General features: G+C 45.9%; 1 protein-coding gene across 22 annotated transcripts in view; it reads left to right on the top strand.

The window, feature by feature from the left end:
• Positions 1-15307, top strand: part of FBRSL1 (fibrosin like 1) — a 515953-nt gene that overhangs the window by 213473 nt on the left and 287173 nt on the right. For 16 of the 22 annotated variants that reach the window (XM_084538835.1, XM_084538855.1, XM_084538854.1 and 13 more), the window contains one exon: positions 10909-11010. The exons of 4 other annotated variants lie outside the window; for them this stretch is intronic. In XM_084538835.1, the coding sequence (XP_084394961.1) occupies positions 10909-11010 (102 nt within the window). Of the gene's footprint in view, positions 1-8059; positions 8114-8293; positions 8403-10908; positions 11011-15307 lie in introns of those variants that run through there. 2 more of the 22 variants (XM_084538847.1, XM_084538848.1) reach the window with 2 other exon arrangements.

The raw sequence follows: 15307 nt of genomic DNA on the forward strand, positions 1-15307 counted from the left end.
AGGACCCCAGGCTGTCCCAGTGCCGAGGGACGGCTCCAGGCTCTGGTGCTGTGATCTGTGACAGCAGCAATGTGAGATTCATCGCTCCCTGGGCAGCCTTTGTTTACTTACTTTGTTTCTTCTCTTTTTTTTTTTTTTTTTTTTTTTTTTTTCCTAGAGCTTATTAGTTGCATGTGTGGCTTTATCTGGAAAAAATTGCTTGCAACTTATGCATGCCTACAGTAGCATATGTTTTGTATATTGGGTTTATAGGGATGGTACTGATTCCTGAATTAATTTGAACAGCAAATTGTTGTTGTATCTGCACACAGTTTGTCTTTTCTTTTTTTAACGTGTGTTATATGACACATCTGGCGGGGTTTTAATTGCTCTATTGTGGTGCCTTGGAGCCCTAGCAGTGAATCCGAAACCCTCCTGCACTGAGCATGGGTTTTTCACGTGGGACTCTTCAAGGGTTTGAGCAAATCCCTGAGAGAGAACGGGGATGCTTGTGTCCCTGCCTTGAACTATGGAAAAGAGCCCCAGTGCTTGCAGGCTGCCATGAAAAATGCTCCTGCACCACCAGGGTGATGACTTCAGCTCCCAGCTCTGAGCAGGGGCATCACGCCTGGGTGCCCGTTGGCAGCTTTTGCTGTTCGCCTTGGCCATTTGGTAGATCCCTGGGCTCCAGGTAAGCAGGACTCAGAGCAGCTCAGGCCAGTTGTGCCGTAGGTCAGGCTGTAGCTGCCACCAGTGGTCAGTGCAGGAAAGCTCCGTTCCCTTTGGTGCCTTGGCTCCTCGTAGCACAGCACAGCTTCTGGAGGTGCTTTGCAGTGAGATGTGTCTTTCAAGGGATCCAGGCTGCTGCCTAAAACTGCCTTGTTTACTTTTAAACAAATATGGTTGGCATCTAGATTTTATCAGCAGTGGCTTTGATAATATTTTTCCCAGATATTGATGAAACTATTGAAGAACTGCAAGCCTTGTTTAAATCATTTTGACATCTATACTAAACATTGATGATTGTTTATTGACACAACGTTCTGAGAACACAGCCGATATGTTCCCCACTTAATATATGCTTCCTTGATATTTATGCCATGCTAATTTTATCAGAATATTTTCCAGTATGAGTGCACCAAGAATTATATCTTTTTTTTCTGGTTCCTTTTTCAACCAGACTTACCAAATAAATGAAATTGGTCTCATTCAAAAAGATTAATTTTCCAGAAAGCATTGTTGTCTGAAATATGACTTAGTTTGGTCAGTTCAATCAAGGATTGATTTTCTTCTGCTGCCCAAGCCTGGTAGTGGGGTGATGTGCCCACAGCTGCCCAAACAGTCCCAGTTGCTCTTCTGCAGTATCTCCCCGACACTTTTTTCTTTTCAGTGGCTATTCCAAGATCTATTAAATAGATGAATAAATTAATAAAGCATATTATCCATGTGCACGTGGATCTCCCATTCTTCTGGGGCTTGTGCACCAGGTCTGCACTTTGTTCTTAAAAAGTTTGTTCTTAGCAAATGCTGCTTAATGTCTTTCGTTTGGTACCAGAAGCCTGGGGAATGAATCTCTTTTCTTTCTAAGAATAAAGCATAACTGCATTGAATGTTTCTGCCTATCTGACACTCATTAGTAATGTGTTTACCTTTGGGGGATTTACTCTTAGTAAAATCGTCTTTGAAGGTTACCATCATCTTTTGTCTTTGATTCAGACCTTTTACTTTTAATGGGTAGTAATACTAGCAGAGAAATACTGTGATATACAGAGAATTTTTTCTTGGATGAATTTCCTAACATATTTTGAAACATCTCCTGCAGCTTTGGACAATTTAATATGTATATTAAATCTACTTCTGCTTTGAACATCACAGCTGTTGATATTAGCCTTTAATAGATGGTATCTGTATGCATAGATGGCAGCAATGTTGAAGCTGTCAATTCTGATTGCCTCCTACATGGCGTTTAAAAGCATTGTGTAAACTCAGCCTAATTTAGTCCATTGGCTCCAGCTGAACACAGCGCTTTCCGTGCTAGCTTGATGCTTAGTCGGTCATACCTCGGTCCTGCACAGAGCTGCTTCCCTCCCAGGGGTCCTTCCAGCACGGTCAGCTGCCCTAGTGCTGGTAAGGCCTCGTGCATCCGTTGTATGAGCACGGAGCTGATCTTTAGTGTATCCCTTTCTTTCACATCACCAAAAAAAATATGTGCAAAATCACCTTCTCATTGGATGCATATTGGATGGCGCATTATAACCGAGAATCACGGGGCCGAATCACCTTAATGTGCAACTTGAAGCTACAAATCTTATTTAGTAACTTGCTCAGAGGCTTTCAGCTCTCTCACAGGGTATTTATTGGATGCTATGCCTTTAGACCTGTAGCTAAATTAAAGCGTAGTTAGGGCACCCGCTGGCTTAGCGTTATGACCGATGCAGTAATTATAAGTGCTGTATTTCCGTTCATGGTAATCATGCATCTCCATTGTCCAGCTATGGCTTTATTGTCATCTCACAATTTTACAGCCTGTATCTCCTTAGTCACCAAGTGATGTGTCCTTTTTGTACCTACAGGTGCCTTCACTTACTTACAAACCCACCCAAAGGTGCCCCACTGGGCTGATTTGATTTCTTTGCCGAGTGTGTTCAGTGTGTCTGGACTTTTTCTCCTGCAGTCGCTCACAGCTTGCCACTGCTGGATCACCACTTGTGGGGTGGGTGCTGGTCTGTGATGGGTCGGGGGGGTGTTGTGCTGCAGCCCACGCGTGCCAGCCCGTCGCCCTGTCACCACCTCGGGTGCTGAGCTTGCCCCGCGGGGAGGCCGGGCTGCGGCAGGGCAGGGAGCGCCGCGCTGCGCCCTCGCTAGCTGTAACCTCAGCAGGTCTGCGCTGCCACGGCTTGTCACTGACGTATGTCAAACCCAGCTTTTCCCAGCTGTCTCCTACCATCTGCCAAGTACGGCTGGGGGCACACAGTGTGCGGTTTGCTATGCAGGCCGGATGGCAGCTGGAAAATCGAGCGGTTTTGCCCGTCTAAGCACCAGCTCTTCTCCAAAATAAGCGTTAGCTGGTGCATTGCAGTGGGCCTGGCGCTCCCGAGAGTGAAGCGGTGCCGGCCCTGCTCCGCAGCCCAGGCCACCTGCCGGCATGGCCATGGTGCAGAATGCCTGCAGCTGGCACAGGGCCTCGGGCAGGCCACAGAAACGCTGACCCTGCTGCTCCTCATGGCCCCTGGGTGCAGGGCACTAGTGCAAAAGGCCTCTCCTGTCCCCGAGGGCACTGTCCTGTCCCCGCTCTTTGGTCACAGCTCTCGACAATGTTGTGACAATGGTGACACCAAGCGGAGTTTCTCTCCGGTTAGGTGCTTAGGAAGGCAAAGTGTAAAAACAAGTGTTAAGATGCAAAGTTGGGTTATTAATGAGTAGCTAACATTACTTGAGGAGCTGAGAAACCAGCAACAGCTTTAGAGTATTTTGACTTTCCAGTAACGCTACTTTTTGTTAGGGTAAGTTGTTGCTCGCCCTCCTGCAGCAGCTGACTGACAACCTCTAGACAGAAATCCTTTGCTAACATGAAGTCACGCTCCTGGCATCCCAGAGAGAGTGGCGAGAATTAACCAGCGGGTTACAGACTGGTAAACAGCAATGCAAGATGTTTCAGTGCTCATCCAGAGAAAATAGGTAAGCCAGGATTAGAAAGCAGTAGTTTGTATATCAGTCAAACGTGTAAACTCTGAGCTGCTAAGAGCCGAATAACTTTCTGAATGGATGTAAAAACAAAATTTATTAAAAAGGATAAATTTCCTTCTGTGGCATAACCTAGCAACTTGCTTTGTTTTGCTCTTTATCACAGTAAGTAAAAATGGACATGTCACATTTAAAACGAGTTATAGCTGAGATAGCTGATCACAACATCCGCAGCAGCACCACCCAATTAGAAAAACTACTCTAATCTAACCTGATGTTACTGTCATTTTTTAAAATGAGTCCTACTTCAATCATAAAATCCTCGGACCATAACATTGCTTTCTACACCATATGTCCTTATTTAGAGGAAAAAAATGATTGCACCCTTAATTCAAAGGGAACGTTTCCCTCTGAGCCAGAACTCAATAAAATGTATCAAAAAAATTGTGGAAAAGGGCAACCAAAGAAAATCAAATTGCAGCGTGTGAAACGATTTAAGGAGGGACCTGGGGAATACATAATCTCCAAACTGCCAAGTTAGAGCAAGTATAAAATATACAAACAAGCCTGATATTTTTCCCAGTTGATCTCATTACGAGGTATGCTTGGGATAGATAAATTTTGTTAGAATGCATTAAGGCTGGATTTTCAAGGAAACAAGTCAGAAGTAATGTGTTTAGCTGATTCCACCTTGTTTTGATACATGGGTCTTTTCAGGTTTAAAGAAGTACATTTTTAAAGCCAAATGGTTTGTTTTGTTTCCAGCATTAAAACCAGAGGCAACTTGGTGACTGTTTTTTTTTTCCCTTCTGGAAAACAGACGTTTATAATTTCAGCATGCTCTTTAATCATTGGGGTAGAGCGCTGGGTAGTATGTTTCACTGCCACTTATTGTTGCCTGCTTAAAATACATTGAACTAGCCTTGAGTGCAATCCCTTAACAGACTGCTTCGTCCACAAATAGTACTTTTTCCAAGTCTCCAATACATCTTAATTTAATTGTCCATTTGTATTTATTAAGGCAGTTTACTGTCTCCTGCTGCAGAAAGCTGCTACTGCTGATAGTCCACCAAGAGAAATGCAAGCTTATCTGGGAGCTGATAACAAAATGCAAGCATATGTTGGCAAAAAAGTCTTTCCAAAATACTGGTTAAGCATCATTTTCTTGTTTGTTGGGGAGGGGACAGGCCATACAATTTCCTTTGGTGAATCCTTGGGGAATCCTAATCTTTGTTAGTGAGAAACGTTACCTGCAGAAAAGTTTTCTTCCTTAGGCTGGCCCTATAGAAAGTCGGAAAGGGTCCTTTGGCAGTGTGGATGCCAGTCATTCTGCACTGACAAGATGAGAGCTGGCGTTCAGCAGCATGAGTTCAGAGAGATGAGTGCGATAAGGGGGACTCATCCCCGCCTCTGGTCGGAAAGCTTGGACCTGGACCCTGTGACTTGGATGCCCCTCAGCTGTACCTTACCTCCACGTGGCCTGTGCCAAAACAGGTTTGCCGTGAAGTCAGTAAAATCTGAAGGCTGTGTCTGGTCTGTCCTTTCTCTCAACAGAAATGAAAGTTGATCTTCCAAAGCTCTTAGAGGAATTAAACTTTTTTCTCGAGCACTTAACATGCTCCTGGAGGGCCACGCTTGGGCTCGGTGCTGCAGGACCTCTTTGCCCCCTCCTGCCCTGGAAGGGGGACATTTGTTCCCCAGGTGTAGCGCGGAGGTGGAGGCTGCCGTCCCTGCTGCTGGCAGAGGTGAGAGGATTAATGGATTAATAGCCCCACCGGAGCCACCAGAACAGGCGTCTCTGAGATGAATATTTTAATTATGCCTCTCCCCGAGGGCGTTGCTTCCTGTTGTTGCCTTCGGAACAGCACAGAAATGGGTTGCTGGGAATTCTTCTCCCTCCCGTGTGTGTCTGCAAGACCCATTTTGTAAAGAGCAGACGCAAACCCAGGCAGGGGGAGAGGTTTAAAATCAGCCTGCTGTGGCTTTAAGAGAGAGGAAAAACTGTTAAGGAAGGAAAATAAAAATCCCACAGCCTGTTGTAGCAGCTGTAGCTTCAGATCGTGTGGAAAATGAAGGCAGATGATTCAATTTGGCCTGTGCCCCGAGTACATTTCCAAATGCTTCTGTGTGTGCGCAAGATAATGAACAAATATATTGAGATGGCACAAGATCAGTCCGAGCCTGCCGCTGCGCAAGCCGTGGAGCTCCCAGTAGGAGCGAACTAGCTGCGCTGGGTTAATGGGGGTGAGGGTCGGGGAGCCCAGCACCTTTCAGAACAACTTAAGAAAAGAATTTGTCTCCTTTTGCCCCAGGCTCCCCGTGGCACTCAAACGGAGCTTGTGATAAATCGAAGTGTATTTATTAATAATGAGCGGGGGCAGCGTGCTCGTGGTTCGAAAATAGGTGCACCAAATAAAAACGTGCTTTCCTCTGACATGGGGAAGGCGTAAGGAAATGCGGAATGGACTGACCTGCTATGATTAAAAAGCTGGCGCTGAGAGCAGGCACGGTGATAATGAAAAAGCCCTTTTTAGGGAGGCGAGACCCTGTTCTGCCCATTCATACAATCCTCCGCCCACACCCCACAAGAAGAAATAGGGAGGGGAGAGGTTTGGTGGGAGGAACGAGAAGGCAGCAGCAGTGCAGGATAGCAGGGCTGGACTTTAATGAGAGCGGAGTTATTGCTGGAATGAGTTATGATATTTAATCATGCTACATGATGTCCAACAGCGCAGGGTTCATAATTCTTGGCTCTGAATATGGCTTGGGACTGTCCGCGAGCACCTGCAGCATGCAAATGGCTTACGGCCTCTCAGAGCCTCCTGTACCTTGCGCCCTCGCTCCTGCCAAGCCAGCCCGGTCTGCAGTGCTGGCTGGCTCCCGCTGGGGTGAAAACAGGGTATTTTGTGTTCCAAAAGACAAATCTGTGACTTCTGGTAAAAACGGAGCCTCAGCTATTGCAGATAGCAGGGATTGCCTGCTGCCAGCTTTTCTCTGCGGTGTGTTGCCTCGTAGGGCATGTTATTTATCGTGCAGAAGGCTCTGTTCTTCAAACAGCCTTGGGTTTAAATAATGCTTTTAGTGCATCGTGTTAACTTCAGTGCTGAAAGAGGCTCTGGCTAAGCAAATACTCGGGCACCTATTTAAAGGTTTAGCTGAATACGTACTCACGTGAATGTCTTGCTGACTTAGGATTTGGATAAGGACAGGGTTTGGCCTTTGGAAGAGAGAAATTATCCAATAACTTCAGTCTTCCCCACATCCCTTTTTATTTTGTTCCAGTTTAGCAGTCCTGAAGTGATGCAGTCACCCTGCATTTAAGAAAAGGTTCCCTTCCACCCGGGTCTCAGGAGCTGACACTGGAGAGCACCTTTAAAGACCCTTGTGGAGCTTTGGGTGTTGGCGTTATCTGGAGACTTTTTGCTTCTCAGGTGACTCCTCAAACATCATGAGCAGACCTGGAGGCTATGCGATCAAAGATACTCGAATTTGGCCCACATATGCCTCTACCTGCTGCTCCCTTAGTGTCTGTCTGGGCTCAGTTACACCGCCTGGAAAGGGCTGTCTGGCAGGGCCTGAGCTGAGGAGGGATGCTCGCTGCCACGCAGGCAGGGCGCACGGTGTGCTGTCTGGGTGCCCTCAGGTTGGAGACATCAACAAGCTGCAGAGGGGTCTTCCCTCGATGGTGCATGTTAGCTGTTGTAGTCTTTTTCTGTAACGAGCTATTTTCGGACTGCCCTCTCCTCAATTGTATGTTGAGGTTATTGACTCCTATCCTTAAAATACTTAATAACAGTGGCAGGTGTTGCTCCGATGTCTGCGTGAGCCTCTGGCAACGTGATGTATGGGAAGGTGCAAGGTATTTTTCCTGTGCGTTCATGGCATTGCTTGCTGGGGACTGTGCCGTGGGTCTGTACTGTGGTGAGGTGCCCAGGACCCCCCAAAGGGTCCTGCAGCAGGGCTGGGGCTGGAGCCCACCTCACCTCTGCCCGCAGAGCTCGGGCAGCCTGCCGTGGCGCAGGGACACGCATCCACCTCCTTTTTCAGAGGGAGGACAATGTAGCTTTATAGTAAAGCTCAGTCAGGGAGTACAGCTGGGAGGAATTTCTGCAACTCAGGCAAAACCACCCAGAGCAAATGACTGGAAGCCAAGCAGCCAAGCTGGAAGCGACATTGGGAAAGAAGCTTCTGGGCAGCTTGCTGTGATACCCCGGTATGCAGAGAGTGGCCATGAAACCAATGCATCCATTTAGCAGAACAACTTGTCCTCCTAGTTGGGTCCTGCATGTGGCTCATTAGGGTAATTACTGATGAATTAAGGCAGCTTGGCTCAGCACTCGGGCAGCGGGTGTGCAGGCTCCCCTGCTGGCAGGCAGCAGGTGTAAATGAACAAGATCTGTCAAAAAGGCTGATGACCCTCTTAATTCACAGCAGCAAACTGGGGACAGAGGTAGTGCAGCAAGTTTAATAATTGATATTTACTTGGAAAGGTTAATGGCAGCAGTGATGCTTCTAATTTGCTTGCCCGTGCAAGACCTTGTCAGGTCAAATTGTCTCAATTTGTTACCATGTGTGTAGGTGTAGTTTCCCTTTAATGAAATTTGGAGAAAAGGAACAGGTGGTGTTGGGAGCATACTGTAACTTAAGAAAAACAGCAAAAGATTGGAGTCTGGGAGCAGGTTGGATAAGTCTGTGCGAACTTTAAACAGCTGACAACTTAGTCCTTTGGAATAATTCTGGTGAGCATTTGCAATCAGGAAAATCGAAGGATTTGGAATGGTGTAATTTATTTTTCCTTTAATTTGCCTCTCTCTTGTTGCTTATGTCAAAAGTATAATAATTTTGACATGCTTTAATGTGCTGCTAGGTGGAAGCAGGAGAGTTATGGATCAGAAAGCCCGAGAATTTAACAGGTATTTCTGTACCATATTTAAGGAAATTGTAATTCTGTTCAGTAACAGTTAAATAGTTCCATTTCAGGGAAAAACAGAGTGCCTGATGGATGCTCTGAAATTGGCAGGTTAGATGCTTTAAATCCAAGAGTTTCAGAAGAACTGGCTTATGACTGGGAACCAGTAAAGTTGGGATTTGAGCAAGTGTAGGAAGACACAGATGACTGAAGAAAGCTGGTGTGCCAGTGTTTTTGAAAGGCTGTAATTAATTGGGTATTGCCATTTACCCTATTGACTTGGCATGAATTGGCAAGATAATGGGATAACTGAAATCATAATTGCTTAATAAAGACCTAAAAGAGAATAAAATAAGTGAATGTCAATCATTTTAGGTATTTTGAAAAAGAAGTCATTTCAAATGTACTTAATTATATGTGGGATTTAAAATGTGATTGATAGTGGCCACAGTATTGATGTAATATAGTTAGATTTCTGTGCTAGATGTTGTTGGCCTTTTTATTAAGGAAACAGAACAATGTGGATGCAATGTGATGGACTCGAGGTTATTTGCTGCCTTATTACAAGATACTGATAGTGGCAAATGCAGACTTGCCGCTGGTTGGAAATGCTTCTAGCACATCCCAGCAGCAATTACCTCCTGTTGTTGTGTTGTTTTAAGGTTTTGATGAGAAAAGATGAAAAATCACTCCTGATAAAAGTTTGCAGGCGGGCAGCGTGTTGGAGGGGTATTACGGTGAATAAGATGGGCCGCTGGTGCTGGGAACAGCAGTTGTGTGACAGGATGGCCACGAGCAAAGCTGTAGTTCCAACACTTGATGTGGCTGAGTCTGAAAGTCCTGTCCTCAGGAAGAAGGTGTATTGGTGAGATGCGTTGTAGCAGAAAGACATGCGGAGTGAGGGCTGAACCAGAAATGTGTTGTCGCCTGAACGTCAGTGTGAGACTGCCTCTGTCTTTTAATATACAGGCCTATACCCGGCTGTGTACTGTGCGCTAGATGAGTACCGGAGCTCATTCTGCACATAGTATCCTGAATGTTGTGTTAAAATATTCATAGTAATAGAGGCGCTTAGCTGGCAGCAATACCTGGTGTTTGTGGGAGCGCAGAGATCAGTGTGGTCTCGGTGCCAGCACTGTGCCCATGCCCTGCCAAGCTCAGCACAGCCGCCTGGACACGGGGGGGTTGCCAGAGTCCCGCAAGGAAACCCTTCTGGCTCTGGAGCTGGAGACTGTACTGAAATAGGACGTGAAGAAACAAGGGGATTTTATTGCCATTAAAAGTACCAATTTGTACAAGCCGACATTTTAAATAGTGTAATTTAAATGGAACCAAACTGATATGAATAGAACCTATTAATAAATTAAACACTTCTTTCCACCCAATATTTCACAAGGGAATTAACAGAATAATTTGTTAGTAAATGAGCCCAGGAATGAAGCTGTGAATGACATATCTATCCTATCCTTCTCCTCCCCTGGTAACACGCTTTGCAGATATAAGTGGAAAGTTGTGTGATATCAAACATTGTCGCCTCTCACTTAGTATCCTATGTACAAACGCAACCAAAACTTCAGAAGGGATGATTTAGTGGTTAGAGAGCCAGCCAGCCTTGGCTGTAGGAATTAATCATGCTCTGCTTCAAGTGCCCCTGAGCAAGGTGCTTCAGGCCCTTCCCTCAGTGTCTGGGCACAACAGGCCGGTGCCTGTTAGGCAGGTGCTGTCCTCTCAGCGTGGTGGCTTGGGGTGGCCCTGAGGCATGTCTGGGCCCCCTCGAGAGTCCAGACCTAAGCCTGCAACTTAGAAGAGGTGAAAAACCTCCTGGTGGAAGGGGACCAGTGAGCACCAGGTGCCAGCGTTAGGCTTTCCAGGGAAGCCCTAAACCTGAGGGCAGAGCCACGGCCGCTGCAGCGCGATGGCTGCATCTAGCTGGAGCCCCTCAAGGAAAACCCCTAGCGGCCTAAATGCCTGGAGGCCACCTAAACCAGCCATGGTCCAGCAGCGAGTGGCAGTGCTCCAACTCTGTTGAGGTTTGCTGGTAGCAAAAGGTGCAGGGGGTTTGTCTGCCTGCTCCCCTCGCCGCATCAGGCCCTGGGCCTGGGGCACGGCCTGGCCTGCCTGCAGGAGCACTAAAAGCGCCCCTTCCTCACACAGTCACGAGAGGACACACAGGGTCGTGCCCAACTTCAGAGAAGCCCCATGAGTTCAAAAGCATCCTCTTAACACAGTGCTGTGGGCCTAGGAGTAAAGCATTGGATAAACCGCTGTTGGCGACCTCGGGAACAGGTGGCAGTGCTTGAAAATCTCCTTTTTCCCCCTCCTTCTTCTCCCTCTAGATGAAGGTCCCTACAAGCAGAAGTGGCAGAAATAGCGAGGAGGACAGCATCAGGGAGGCCACAAGCTCTCAGCGGAGCAGCTCAAGGGACCGTCTCAGTGATGTAAGTACCATTCAGGAGAAAGCATCGCTTCATTGCAGCAATTCCCGCTGCTGACATGGCTTTTCATAAATCTTGCTGAACAAATGTTGGCATCCAGAGGTCACTGTGTAATAACTTTTTTTTATGTCATGATTGAGTGTTATGGCATAAGTGGTTGAGCTGCCTCGCAAACACTATAATCATGGTGCAAATAATATGATAAGCGAAAGATCAGAGATGGGAAAACAAAATGGAATTGTTATTCCTCAGGGAAAAATGGCTTGATGTTTTGTTTTCTTTTCTCAAAGAAGTTGTGCTAAAAAGCTTTTTACAGTATTTTTGGTTTTAGCTACTGCACGTAATTACGTAGTTTGGGTGCAAAGTCAGTTCATCTAATTTTATGCTTCCTGCCTCCAAGTTATGAAAGGTTTTGGGGGAGAGCTGTCTTTCTCTCAGGAAATTTGATGGTATGTTGAGTGAAATGTTATGATAAAACAAAAGCAAATGGTGCCTTAGTGTGTAAACACACAAATGGGCTTTTGAGTCACCAAGAAATCAATGGCAGTGCTGGGATAATTTTATATGAAGGCTTTTTGTGTTAGCAATTAGCATTTCGCCTTCATTAAAACATGATTTTTTACTAATTAGGACCTTTCCCGTTAGGAGAGATTTAAATGAAGAACAATAATCAAACGCTGGCACGAGCATGTCTGAAATATTAAATTTGCCATTTCAATGGCAAGCCACAGAAATCCCAGAGCGAGTGGTTTTCATGTTGAGTTCTATTAATGTAAAATATGCTTCATAACTAAAACCTGTCACAGAAAACGGCTCACACCAGCTAAATTCAATTGGACAGTTAATTTAGCTTTAAAATTGAAAACACTACCTCCGCTTCAGGATGCAAAAGGAAGAGGGGGGGAAAGCCTTTGATAAGTGTAATGTATTTGCTATTAAGGCTTTCAGAGCCCATTCTACAGGAGGAGAAGGGAGAAAAAGGGGAAAAAATGGCTCCCACAAATGTGTTTAAAAGCTGAAAGTATTTATTAAAAATGTCAGCAGAAAAGTGCTTTTGGCAGATTAAAGCGGGATTCAGCTTGACAGCTCTGACAGGGAAATGTGACGGGGGAAAATTCTCTCTACATGTTTGGAGTGCGAATGGGGCGCTGTAAACAGCCCCCGCAGTGGGAGGAAGAGAAAAATAACCCTGTCCTGTGGTCTGCAGCCGGCACTGCGAGCCCACGCTCCGCCGGGGGGACAGGTGGGGAGGGGGCCCTGGGGCAAATCACCCTTCTGCAGGGCGTCTTTGGCAGTGTTATTAGGCAATAATGATCTCGATTTTGCACATATGTATTGATGTGATCCTCTCCTTTTCCTCCCCGTGGCCACTCTTGACAGGTATGTGACCAGAGGTGCCTTGTAGCGCTGCGCGGTGCTGTGGGGGCGTGGGAGAGGAATAACATATTCAGACCCTGCCATTAGCTTAGGTCAAAGCGTTAAGTGGTCTCGGAGACTTTTCTTGTTAAGCCAATGCACTTCCCGTTTTTTCTCCTCCTTTCACTTTGCCACCAAAGTTACAGGCTGAGCCTGTAGGAATTGCATTTGAGTGCCTAATTCACTCAGAAATCTTCAAAGGCAGTTAATCAGCCAGTGAAATTCAGGGGGAAACAGGCACTCCTCTTTTCTTAGTCAATGGGGACATTTGGGCACTGCCTCAAGGCCAGGGCACACTTCAGAGCTTTGCTGAAGTTGCTCTCGTGACCCGACGACCCGTTGCAAATGAGAATTTTTTAAATTAGTAATTAAACAGTTTGAAAAGTAAGGTTCATGAATCACAGAATGCTCTTCGTTCATTACTTGACGAGTGCAATTTAGCTTTAATTACGTACAACGCTTCCTTGCATACTAGTAAATGTTCTGTAGTCTATTTAGTGACTGTCAGAAAGTCTTAGCAAGTCCCACGGGTGCAGTTGGATGGTTTTCCCCATTTGTGTGCAGAGGAATAAGGCAGCAGATTTTTTCTTTTTGTGGAGAGGGAGTAGGGAAGAGGGAAATGATGATGATGTGCTGCTGAGCATCAATTTGTGCAGGATTTTCTGTCCAGCATTCCTGGTCCCTGCGCTGCTCTGGAGCTGTATTTCCTGGCACTCTGTCTAAGTAGGTGGTGGGCAGCTGAACTGAGGCAAGCTCTTCCATGTGGCACTGAGATTTAAGAAGCCCCAGGGCAGTAAGGATGTAAAGGGAAGGCACGGATGGCTTCTCCTCGCAGGTGGTGGTTACGCATCGAGGTTCTAGCACGCGGTTGCGCTGGGGTGGCCGCGTTCCTTGCAGATGGATGTGCTGCGGCCGCAGGCACCTGAGCTCTTTCTCACTCTTCCCTGAGCAGCTCTCCTGCTGTTTCTTGGTGCATTTGGCCTTGAGGACTGCTTTTCATGCTGCCTTTCCCTCCCATCCCCGTTCCCATTAACTTGGGCGAACAATGAAGTAAATGAGGCAGGAGGTAGCAGGTTTGGCTGCTGTACGGCGGCACACAGCAGGTGTGGTGGGAAATGTGTGCGTGAAAGCGTCAGCTCCAGCATTCGGCGTTTCCACCTTAGAAGCAGGGGAGTCCTCCCTCCGGCTTCATTGTTGGTCTCCATTTAGAAGGCGCTATTATGAACAGCTTAGCTCCTCTGTGTGATTTGTTTCTCGAGGTGACTTGTTCAATGGGATGCCAGTAAGTTGTTCTTTATTTACATTAATGCATGTCATTAGTCTCTAATGGACCATGAAGTCAAGAGGTGGCCCGGTCTGTCGTGAAATAATTGCACTCTATAGAAAGCTGAAGCAAATGATTGATTGTGTCTTGCACACGCACACACAGAGCTATCAGTCTATCCACAACAAAATGCAGAGCATTTTGCTGCTGCTTTGACACAATGAAACTTCTGAGGGGGGAGAGTGCTGCGACTTCATAGTAAAACAGTAATTGTCTGTGTTGTATAGCCCGTCTTTCCAGACATTATGCTGAGTGCCATTTATTATGCATCATTGGGAAAAATGCTTATTATGATCAAGTGAAATCATCGCTGGCTGCAGAGGTGTGATTTGTTGAGGCTGTTATCTTCCTTTGGACGATGAAACTTCTAATGGGAAAGCAGAGAAGTTTTAACCCAGCTTTGCACAGCGGATTGTGTGGTGTGGGGGACAGGGGATGGGAATTTGCCACTTGTTTATGTTCCCAGTGTTCATGTAAAGTTCCCTTAAAATCTGTTATTAAGCTGACATCCCTACTGCACACGTACTTGCAGGTCCTCTGCAACCAACACAGAGTCAACAGCTTTTTTCCAAAATGGGATTTTCCTCTGCTGTCCTTTATAGTGAGGTAATTGGAAGTTACCAGAGAATTAAGAGCCAGATAAGCCATATTGCTATTTTGCTGTGTTGACCCAAGTAAAAGTGGAAGGCTTGGGCATTTTGTTTTGGTTTTCCCCATGTTCTATAATTGTCCTAATCTTTTCTGATGTTCTGAACAGTCCAAAAATCCACACGGAGCCTTGTATAATGGCTTTTAAAAAAAGGTTTTTATCTTTTTCTTGACCCATCAGCTTAAGAACTGCCTGCTTTTAATGGATTTTCTCCCTCACTAAATTGAATGGATCGTCCCTCATTATCATTTAAATAGAAGCCTCACTCCCTGTGAACATGGAAAATTTGAATGTGGTAGTAGAGCTGTGATAATTTGAAATATTCGGAAGGTGGGGGCAAGGAGGGGGAGCAGGCGGCAGAGTGCAGAATTGCTGAATGTAATTGTCATGGATTCTCAATTTTGTTGCCACAAGATGGGAAAATAGACTAATAATTGTCTTCCAACCCTAGTAGAATAGTTGCCCTAGTTAGCTGAAGCTAACACTCTAATTGTCATGGGGGCACAGAGATGAATGAGGATGTATGCAGGGCACAGCCAGGGCTAAATTGAGTGATATACTAAGGCAAAGAGCAAATTGGCAATTATTGGCCCAGCTGAAAAGGTTGGCAGGTGTGCTGCTTTCTCACGAGCCCTTAGGGGGAAATTGGAAATATAAAATATCGACCATAAATACTCACTGATTAGGAAATATGTTGCAAGAGGTGCTGGCCACTTAAGAGTCAAAACTCTCCTTTTCAAGGGATTGACTTGAGCTGTACAAAAAAAAATAAATCAGCAAGCGCTGCTTCTAAGTTGTTCAGAGCTTTTTCCTCTTATCTCCCATCCCCCAGGCTATCTTTTCTAATTTTCCATCATGCTATCCTCGTATGTTTGTTTGTTTTTCTTTAAACATAATAAACAGAAAGCAGT

This window comes from Aythya ferina (assembly GCF_964211825.1).
Source record: "Aythya ferina genome assembly, chromosome: 17".
NCBI classification, from domain to species: Eukaryota; Metazoa; Chordata; class Aves; order Anseriformes; family Anatidae; genus Aythya; species Aythya ferina.